The following is an 11,859-nucleotide window of genomic DNA, read 5'->3' as shown; positions in this document are numbered from 1 at the left end:
GAATTTTGTACAATGAATTCTGCAGCCAAAAAATTACAATAAATGATCAATAGTTGCTTTCAATTATGTTAATTTTAGAGAGAATAGCACACATGCAATAAACTTAACAAAAACTCCTTCAGATTGGACCATTTATGTCTCTGTAAATAGCAACAACATTCAATACCTAAATTGAATCCAAGGTTCATCTACACAAAACGACAATTCGAAATCGGAAGCATACACATAAATGCTATTTCCCGAGTGATATGATAGGCTTTGAGCTGACAACTAACTACATTAACTAGTGTCCAAATGTCTAAATTTCATGCTAAAGATTAACCATTCAAAAGTTGCTTTCATTTTGCAGCCAAAAGATTACAAGCAAAGATCAATACTTGCTTTCATTTTCGTTAATAATTCTAGAGAATTAGAAACACGCATTCAACAAACTTAACAAAAGCTTCTTCAATTTAGAACATTATCATCTCTATAAATAGCAGCATCATTAAATACCTATATCGAATCCAAAACTCACTTTCACAAAACGACATTTTGAAATCGAAAGCATACACATAAATGCTAGTCTCCCAACACTAATTAGGTCATTAATTAGTGCACAAATGTCTAGAATTCATCCTAAAACACACAAACCAACAATCAAAAACAAAAACAATATATCTTCTCAGTTCTCACAATCCAACCGCACAAAAAGCCAAACCCACATCACATTCAATTAGGTTTACATTAAACCTCTTTTTTTAAAACTAGCATTCGAATTCACAAACCCACATCACATTTAATTAGGTTTACATTAAACTGCTCAATTAAACTTCTTTTTTCAAAACTAGCATCCGAATTCACAAACCCGTATCACATATAACTAGTTTAACACTATCCTAACCAAATAACCTGTTATTCAAAAATAGCATCCGATTTCACAAACCCACATCACATTCAACTAGTTTAACACTATCCTAATCAAATTAACCTTCTTTTTCACAATTAGCATCTGATTTCAAAAACCCAAATCACATTCAACTAGTTTAAAACCAAATTAAACTTGTTATTCAAAACTAGCATCTAATTTCGCAACCCACATCACATTCAATTGGGTTTAACATTATACCAACCAAATTATCCTTCTTTTCCAAAATTAGCCTCCGATTTCCAAAACCCACAACTATTGACAACGTTTGAAGCTGAAAAAAAACGTTGGTGTTATTAAAGGTTCGAACTTTTAACTATTTTGTTACCCAAATTACAAGGATGAAACAGAACAGAGGTCGTACCAGTTGCAGGATGAGATTGAAACCCAGATCCGGTTGCGTTCACCGTCGAGAGGTTAGGAAGGAATTTGGATAGAGAAGAAAGAAACTTATTATTCGGGTCAGAAATCTTCAGTTTCGGGTCAGCTTGATTGATTTGATGATGATATCTAGGGCTTAATCAGTTACGTAACAACCAATAGGACCTTTACACGTAACCTGGTTTGTTTTAGATTCATATATGGGCCGGGCCGGGCTGGTAAAAGCCTTTTCAAATTAAAAATGAGTGTGGACTGAGCAACTTTTGGGCCTAACCAATTAATCCAAGAAACCGGCCTAACCCGACTGTATCACATACACGGTTATTCGGTTTTCGCCTTGATCCTTAATACATATTGTGATCGGGTTTGGTTTAGTTCGATTTGAATGGACTTGGGTCCCAACCCGGTGAGACTAAGACTAACCTACCTGTCTGTAAATGGTTTGGTCCTCGAGTTTGTTTGATAATCTATAACTGGTTTTCGTGCGGGTAATAGAACATGTAGTTATTTAAATTTCTTGTATTATTTAATTAACAGAATAAATTTATAAGCTACCCAATTTTAAATTTACTATTTACTAAATCCTAATATCCTATAACGAGGCTTATTGATAAAAACTAAGGGATGAAAATGGTTTCGCAAGGTGTAAGATCATAGAACTAAAAACAATAAATAAGTTTTGCATCACTCAAGTTTTATTATCATTCCCATAGAAGTGAAAAACTGAATATAAATAAATATTTATATGGATAGGTTTAAAGTTTAATACTTTAGTGATTTTAATGAAATAAAAATTAAAATTAAACGTAGTTTGAACCACCTCTAATATCCGAGTGAGTCTTTCTGAGACAGGGATGTCAACCGTCCATACTGATATTTATACTATTAGCCTGATACACCCAGGAACACAAAGGAGGAAAACCCACCATTGTTAAAAAACCCCTCTTCCATTGATGGTAAATCATACATTATTATAGGTTTATACATTTTGAATTTCGATCAAAGGTTTTAAATTGTGAAAAAAACCATAACGTTTTTTTCCGGGGCAACATAAGCCTCTATTCTCTACCGGTTACAATCTAAATCATATTCTTTTTCCTAAAAGAATTTATATTTTATACATAAAAATTCAACAAGTTTCTATGATCAGATGCCAACGGACTAGTTCCGCTCCTATTAACATTGTCATGATAAGTCATTTAAAAATAAAAACTCTTAACTTGGTTTCTAATGTTTGAGAACATCACACAAAGTATCCTTAGCCAAGTCATATCTGTATTCAAACCAGGTAACCCCCTGCATAGAAGCGTATGTTCGCCAAACGAATCCAAACAAACGTTGAGACAAACTGGGCAAGGCTCATCAGCTAAAAACATAGGAATGAGTAGCCATAACTTAAGGATAGCCCGGTACTGCAAACCCGACATATGTTGGCCCAGTCCTTCAATGGGGATGGTCGTCAGGAAATCCTGTGCTCGAGGAGCCCGAAGACACTCAAACACCGCTTTTTAGTAAGGAGAAAGATCAAACTTCATTCCTAAATTCTGGATGATTTCACTAAATAGGGCACTCGCCAAAGCATGTTAGGCTTTAGGGGCGGTGTCCTTATTAGAGAAAACGCTAAAATCCAAATCAGAAAGTGACATACGTAATGACATACGTAAACGATTCATCACATGCCCATAATCAGAGTCAAACCTAGTATTACCATAACCCAAAGAATATGATCTTGCAACCTCCAGGTTGTGCTATCAAAGCCACAAAAGCATATGTAGAGACATCGTCGGTAGAACATGAACCCAAATCCCTCAAAACAAGTCCGGATTAAAGCAATCTCCATTGAAAATCCCTGAAAATTGGGCCCCAGAAACGATGATATCCTCAATCACTCTCTGAAGCATAATTAGCCAATTAGCTTAAAAGACTTAAGTGTAGTATAAATGAGATGACTATAAGGTCCTAATATCGGCTCATGTGTATCATACCCAAGTATTGAGCATGAAAAGCAATAAGTTCGTATAATCACTCATATTCATCATGAAGATTTAGCTTTAACAAAAAGTATTTGAAGCTTTAAAATCAATCATATAATGGTTGATAGCTTCTTTTCATAAGTTATAAATAAATTACCTTAAACTGAAGAAAAACTTTATTCAAACTTAGAACATTCTCATCTATTTATGTATTTCTAAATTCAAAATTACACTAAAAGCCACTGCGTATTCTCTCTCATTTTTAATTAAATGATATTTTTATACATTTATCATTACCTTTTCTTTCTCTTCTACTCAAAACAACTTTAAAAAAATATTAAAAATTATATATAGAGTGCTACAGAAACTTTTTAAATATATAGAAACATCACATCGGGTTGAGAATGCTCTTAAAGAGAATAGTAAAAGTGGTCCCAATCTATAATTATATACTATGGTTGAGAAAGGAAAAATAACGATGTAATTAGGTAGTGATGCAGTGGTCGGCCGATCGCAACTAGACAGTAATGTAGTGGTTAACATCAAGTTTCACATAATCACATATAGTTTCAATATATTTGAAGTTAGAAGTAAAAAAAACCTAATGTTGTTATAAATTGGGCAGTGATGTAGTGGTCGCGACTGGGCAGAAGCGTGGACAACCAGAGGTTGGTCAACTGACGATCTGGTGGCCAAATGGATGACTCGGAGTGCTGGTGATGGCAAGTTGCTTGTCCCTTATGGCTTTATAGTCGACGAAACGATTCGTTGGTATTAAGTTTAGCAATTGGAGGAAATTGGGATAATACCAGACTATAAAGGCTCATTAGATATTTTGAGTGAAATCATATTATAGGTAACTAGGATAATAACCCGTGTTACACACGGGGGGGAAACATATCAACAAACAATATAAAATATAAACTACGCATTTAGACAACACAAATATTTGACATAAGTTTTTTACCCTCAGATGTTACAAAAGATGTTAAACTATATCTATAACATAAAAAGAAAATACTTTATATAAAAACAATGCAATGAATAAAAAATAATATAACATAAATAAACCATTAGACCTGAAAAAAAATAAAAAACACATATTAGTAAAAAATTTTGTAAATATTAATTGAAAACTAAGTTTACAAATACATACCAACTTTAAACTGTATCACATTAAGTTTTGAAAAATCTCTTTGTAAACAGCTTTATTTAATATTTTTTAAATGTTCCTACTTGTTCTAAAGAACGTTTTTTTTCTTTTTTCTTTAAGAGTGTTTTTTATAAATAATTTTCAGAGATATCTATATTTTTATAGCATTTTTCATGTCATTTCTTAATAAATAAATAAATAAAACTTAAAAGAACATTCGGTTTGATCACCGTTCACCGGCCCTTCTTTCTTCAAGAGTAAATTAAATCATTGACAAGGTGGTTATTAATTGGAATAAATAGACTTAATCATGGAGTTAATTGCATTAATTTGAATAAATAGATTTAATTGTAGAATTAATTGAATTAAATTGGAATGCTTATTTTAATTTAGTGGATTAAAATTATTGTGAATATGTGGAAATTATTGATATGGAAATGTGATTACATGGAATCCTATGTGAATAGGCTAGAGTAAGGACATGTGAAGAGAATCGTCTTGCTTTAATATATTAGTAAGATGTTCCTAATTGTTCTAAGAACGTTTTTTTCTTTTTTCTTTAAGAGTGTTTTTTATAAATAATTTTCAGGGATATCTATATTTTTATAGCATTTTTCATGTCATTTCTTAATAAATAAATAAATAAACCTTAAAGAACATTCGGTTTGATCACCATTCACCGGCTCTTCTTCTTTCCTCAAGAGTAAATTAAATCATTGACAAGTGTTATTAATTGGAATAAATAGACTTAATCATGGAGTTAATTGCATTAATTTGAATAAATAGATTTAATTATATAATTAATTGAATTAAATTGGAATGCTTATTTTAATTTAGTGGAATAAAAATAATTGTGAACATGTGGAAATTATTAATATGAAAATGTGATTACATGGAATCCTACGTGGATAGGCTAGAGTAAGGACATGTGGAGAGAATCGTCTTGCTTTAATATATTAGTAAGATGTTCCTAATTGTTCTAAAGAACGTTTTTTTCTTTTTTCTTTTAGAGTGTTTTTTATAAATAATTTTCAGAGATATTAATATTTTTACAACATTTTTCATGTCATTTCTTAATAAATAAATAAATAAAACTTAAAGAACATTCGGTTTTATCACCATTCACCGCCTCTTCTTCTTTCCTCAGGAGTAAATTAAATCATTGACTAGGTGGTTATTAATTGGAATAAATAGACTTAATCATTGAGTTAATTGCATTAATTTGAATAAATAGATTTAATTGTAGAATTAATTGAATTAAATTGGAATGCTTATTTTAATTTAGTGGATTAAAAATAATTGTGAAGATGTGGAAATTATTGATATGGAAATGTGATTACATGGAATCCTATGTGAATAAGCTAGAGTAAGGACATGTGAAGAGAATCATCTTGCTTTAATATATTAGTAAGATTTATAAATGTTCCTAATTGTTCTAAAGAACGTTTTTTTCTTTTTTCTTTTAGAGTGTTTTTTATAAATAATTTTCAGAGATATATAAAATTTTATAGTATTTTTCATGTCATTTCTTAATAAATAAATAAATAAAACTTAAAGAACATTCGGTTTGATCACCATTCACCGGCTCTTCTTCTTTTCTCAAGAGTAAATTAAATCATTGACAATGTGGTTATTAATTGGAATAAATATACTTAATTATGGAGTTAATTGCATTAATTTGAATAAATAGATTTAATTGTAGAATTAATTGAATTAAATTGGAATGCTTATTTTAATTTAGTGGATTAAAAATAATTGTGAATATGTGGAAATTATTGATATAGAAATGTGATTACATGGAATCCTATGTGGATAAGCTAGAATAAGGACATGTGGAGAGAATCATCTTGCTTTAATATATTAGTAAGATTAAATATCCGCTTTAGTAAAAATCATTGTGCTCAATCATCTTAGTGAAGCTATGATGGCTATGAAGAACGAGATATGAAAAAATTCCTAATAATAATCAAATGCATTTAGAGAAGACCGTGGAGGAAATAAAGGCAAGTTTATTTTGGTGGGTCAAAGAGAGGGTAAGATTACGTGTTGTAGAGTGGAATGTTTGAAGGAAGTTTAACCTCAGCTTATAATGTGCATATCGTTACTGTTTTGTAGTAGCTCTAGCGCATTGCTTGTTTGCTAGGTGGAATAGGAAATTTACAAGGAAGTAAAATGATTGGTGTGAACATATTTGTGAAGGAAAAATAAGAGTTAAATATTTTTGTTTTATTTTTTTTGAAAAGATTAAACCAAACAAACCAGCAAGCGGCTAGTAGTAGTAACGCTACAAAGCAAGATAAAAACAGAGCAAACAAACAAAAAAAATAAAACGACTAGCCAAACTCTAAAACAGTTCCAAGTAGTATTCCATGGCAACTTCCTTGGCTCTAGCTTTAATCCAAAGTTGGCCTAGTATTTTGTTCCTTGTTTTCCAAATCATCCGGCTCGCCAACAGTATAATTGACAGCACCAACTTTATTAGGTTTGCCTGAACCCTTCTCACCCACTTACGGGCCCATAAGATCTCTAAACGAGAAAGCATAATATGAGGGCAATCGCATCCCAAATCGTATTCTTGCTCTACCGTTTCTTGGTGCTCGTCTCAAAACGGACACATCATCGAACCCTTTTGTTTTATTTATTTTGTAAATATGGACTAGTCGTACAAAAAGAGAGAATTGTTCAAAGGATTGGCTTAACTGAGTTACCAAACATAGACACATGCGCAAAGTTGAAATAAGATATCATTGTTAATTGTTAAACCAAACAAAAATATAGCCGTTCCAAAAAATAAAAGATAAAACAAAGGAATAAAAAAAATAAACAGAGGGACCGCCACTAAACTTTTAATAAATCCAACGACAATGTTTGTAATTTAACACTTTTTATTTATTTATTTATTTATTTATTTATATATATTAGTTGACTTCTGCCATGCTTCCCACCTAGTTTCTACAAGAAGAATTAAGAAACACAAATTGAAAATAAATAATGCAACACATTAAAGGTATCATGGTCACTGAATAAAACTTAGATTAATCAAGCACCAATAGTTAAATGCGTTTATGGTTTATAAGAAATATGATAATTACATCAACAATACAATTTAAATAATGATAAAAAATTAATCATAATCGATCTATTTCCTTGTTTTTATATTTGTATCAATCCGTTATCAAAAAACTCATAATTCCATCAATACTATGCCAACTAACAACATTTAGAAAACCGAAGATTAATAACTAGACCAGTGGCCCGTATTCTTCCCGAGGATAATTCACAAACATATAACTCTATAATTTGAAAATTTTCCAAAAAAACAAGTTCCAACATTAATCAACCACAACAATAAATGTTGTAATTTTCATAAGAACATTAAAAAGAACTCAAAACTTAGAAGAAACACATAATATGAAAGAGAGGATTGATTGATCATTGGATTGATGGAAATACTGTGGGGATCTTGAGCATTGTTTTTCTAACGGTAAACAAGTTCTTCCATTGCTGAATAACACCAACTCTTGATGCTCCACATCTACTTACTACCAACAAGCTTTTCTTCAACTTCTTCATCTTCTTCCCAAACTTGACCTTCAGTTTGAATATCCTTACCTTCAACCAAGACGGTTTTCGGCTTTTTCGGAACGCATCGTCGGCCTTTTCCAATGATTTGTAGATCAAGAATCTTGCTTTTCTGCTCTTCATCTCTTCTGGATCCTCCATCTCCATCTTTGTGTATGCATATGATGATTTACCATAAACATTCATTTTCTTTTTCTTAATTCTCACACACAAATGGAGAGAGAGAGAGAGAGTGATGAGAGAGAGAGATTTGGAAAGGTGTTATTTATAGACAAGTATGGAGGTTTTTCAGGTGCTATATAGGAGAAAGATACTGTGAATGTGAGTAAGTGAGATCATTTTGATCAAGGTATTTTTTGCATTGAATAATTTATATCTAAAATCATTTATATTGGTTGTTGACCTTTAATACCCTAAATCCTAAGTGTTAATGTTATACCTTATATAACTTTTTATTAAAAGAAACAAAATAATATATAAATTATGCTATGTATATTTAATATCATTATCATTATTATAATATATACACCTATATAAATAAATAAATAATAATAATAATAAGTTTGTAAGTGTAATTACACGTTGCAACTATTTGAAATAAAATAAAAAGAGCACTATTCGTTGATGTTCATTTTAAACTTAGATTTAAGTAATTTTTAGATTTAAGTCATTAGGTTCATGAATCTATTTCAATCTATTTGTATATAGCTTGTGAAACTATTTATTGATACGTAATAACTTATTCTTGTGTAAAGTACATAGAGAAGTATAGGATAAGATATGTGTTAGATGATCACCATAAGAATTAAGTAAGTAGGAGTGCAACTGCAATATGTTAAAGTATAAGGGTGAAAGATGAAAATTGAGAAGTGTGATAGGCTTACATGTGGTGATGTAACATGGCATGTGGAATTGCGGAAAGGAGTTGGTTTAAAAAGTAATGTGAAACTGGAAACCCGATATCACCCTCTTTGACCTCACCTCATTTTTTTTTCTCTTTTTCTTTATTTTCATTTGGTACCCAATTTGGAAACCTCAAAGTCACATTGTTTTTTTTAGGAAAATTTTAGATTCCTTTTGATTTTAATTTATTATAATGAAATGAAAATTTTGAGAATATTATATGTTTATTTATAACTAGTTTTCATCAACCAACTTTTAAGAAAATGTGTTTTTAATGTAATTAGATATACGTATATCAAAAAGAAAAACAAGTAAAATAACTACACTCATGCAATGTTTATTAGATGGGCATTCATGGTTTAATTTGAAACACTTGGTTGACTGCCAATATTTTGTATACTCTTTCAAAATAATTTTCATCTTGCCATTGCACTTGCCATACTCTTTCAAAGAACCTGAAAGGCCATTTGGTGAAGCGTTGATGGCTGGTGAAGACAATTTTAATAAGAACTTAATGTCAGATGCTAATTGGTCTTTATGGTGATGAGCGAGGACCGAATCGTGAATTTTCTTACACATGAAGACATGATCATTAAGAAGTCATTATAATTGTAATTAGAGAATGATGCGGACATGTGGTGAATTAACATGTTGGTATGGTTGTTTTGAGAATATTATAATATCATTATGATTTTTAAACTTGGAACTAAATTAATCACAATGATTGAAATTTTATATATGAATTACTTATGTAGAATATACTGAAAAACAAACCAAACAAAAAGTCAAATCCAAATAATTTCATTAAAGAAGTCAAAATTATTGTGTCAATTAATTATAAAAATTAAAAAGTAACACTTAACAAGTCAAAGGATGCCCATTGATACAATTATAACTTGAGATGCCGGACAAGTTGTGCAGGCCTCGCAGGCCACCTCACTCCTCTCCATTTATTTTCTACACATAATAAATAGGAAAATTGATTTTAAATAATCCCAACTATCGTCTATTGGCAAATAACAGGCCCAACTTTGCACTTGGCTGGTAGCGGTCCTAACTAAAGGGGTATTTGTTTTTAACGGGCCGCGATTAACGGATGTTAACCGCGTTAGTGATTTGCTGACGTTGACCTTCTTCTCCGGCCGGAAACTTGTCGGAAATCTGCAACTCGCCTCCATTCTTCCTAATATCGTTACACCGTCTCTCTCTCTATCTTTCCCCTCATACGAAACCTAACCGACATGTCGCCGTTGTTATCTCCGGCGAAGTCCACCCTCGTCAATCGTTCGTCATTCGAGGTAATTAACACTTCATTTGACTCATTTTGACCCCCGTAACAAAAGCCCTATGCTTATTTTGTAGATCGTGTAACATTGATTTCGAATTTTTGAAAATAAGATCGGGCTTGGTATCTAGGAATTGGCCATGGAAGAAGATGTCATGTACTTCATTTTCAAATTTCTGATGTGTTTTGAAGAGGGAGGGAGACGTTGTGATGATATTAGGAAGAATGGAGGCGAGTTGCAGGTTTCCGGCCGGAAAAGAAGGTCAACGTAAGCAAATCACTAACGGGGTTAACATCAGTTAGTCGCGGCGCGTTAAAAACAAATACCCCTTTAGTTAGGACTGCCACCAGCCAAGTGCAAAGTTGGGCCTGTTATTTGCCAATAAGTGATAGTGGGATTATTTAAAACCAATTTTCCTAATAAATATAAGGCGTTGCAAAATAATATAAGTTTATTATTAGGCTTAGATGTATACATGAACAATCAGGGCGTTAAAGCTGAGTTGACAGGGTTAACGAGTAACATACCAGTTCCTTTATGAGTTAAGGGCGTTAAAGGTAAGGTGGGATACAATGTTAGCAGGCTTAAAATTCTCTCTACACACACAATATTTAAGAATCAATTTATATTAAATAATGAGAGGTAAATGTGGGGTTAAACAATTTCCTTATGGCGAGATGAGGTAAAATGAGGTAAAGTGATGTGATACCTACGTGGAGTTAAAGAACATGAATATATATCCCATGACCTTATAAGTTAAAATATTGTTTCCTTTAAGATGGATATTTAATATTAGGGAAAGTTATATGAATGATCAGTTTAACCAAGTTTTTTTTGTTAAATGAAATAGTAATTTTAACTGTGTTTGTTTATAAATATAATTGGTTGATAAAATTTAAATTCTCACATAAAATTTACCCTAATAAATACATGTCCTCAGCCTTGCTCTAGTATGGTACATGAAAGGGGAGACGGGACGTTCAAGTTTGAATCCTCACCACAAACCAATTATAGAGTTCCATCTTTGCAACCTGTTTGAACTCAAACGAATCCATATTGCTTGTGGAAGTATTCTAGCTCCATCACTTAAACCCCACGCCTCCTAAGAAAAGCAACACCCACTTTCTAATTTGTTTCCTCTCATAGTGTGGGTTTATACCCGAAAATGATCCCGTTATGTTAGATCAAGGCAGTTGTTGTGGTGTTCCCGCTCAACGCCTTCAAATTGGGTCCTCATTTGGCTAACACCACTTCCCCCTAACTTGCGAATGAAGATATGCATAAAAAAGCTAGATCAGATGATGCATGCCAATGCAAAATGCAAATGAAGATTTTGAAAGTTTTTTTTAGACTATAATAGGAAGATATTCAATCAATGTGTAGATGTCACGTGACAACGCAAATGAAAATTATAAAACGTTTTTTAAAAAAATAAAAGATGTTTGACCAATTGAAGATGACACGTGACATCATCAACAACGTTCTTACGTTGTGTAATGGTTCAATGACCACCTGCCACATCACCAATATGGGCGTGGAACACCGCGCCTCTTGGGGGCATTGTTGGGCGTTTTAGGCAAGGGAGTGGGGCGAATAACAATCATGGGGCAATGTTAACCGTGAAAAACTGAAAGTTAATAGAAATAACCAATCAATTGGACACATGTCACACTC

At 32.0% G+C, this 11,859-nt stretch overlaps 1 protein-coding gene across 1 annotated transcript; it reads right to left on the bottom strand.

Annotated features, from left to right (window-relative positions):
- Window positions 1-7,760: 7,760 nt before the first annotated feature.
- On the bottom strand, window positions 7,761-8,308 carry LOC143598853 (uncharacterized). Its single transcript, XM_077076963.1, has one exon. The coding sequence runs from the start codon at window positions 8,180-8,182 to the stop codon at window positions 7,847-7,849; it is 336 nt and encodes a 111-aa protein (XP_076933078.1). The 5' UTR covers window positions 8,183-8,308; the 3' UTR covers window positions 7,761-7,846.
- Window positions 8,309-11,859: the final 3,551 nt, after the last annotated feature.

Source organism: Bidens hawaiensis, unplaced genomic scaffold (genome assembly GCF_021521415.1).
Source record: "Bidens hawaiensis isolate Kalapana, Puna unplaced genomic scaffold, B.hawaiensis_p1.1 tig00050941_1, whole genome shotgun sequence".
In the NCBI taxonomy this organism is placed as follows: Eukaryota; Viridiplantae; Streptophyta; class Magnoliopsida; order Asterales; family Asteraceae; genus Bidens; species Bidens hawaiensis.
Note: the sequence above shows the minus strand (reverse complement) of the source record. Positions and strands in the feature narration are given on the sequence as shown.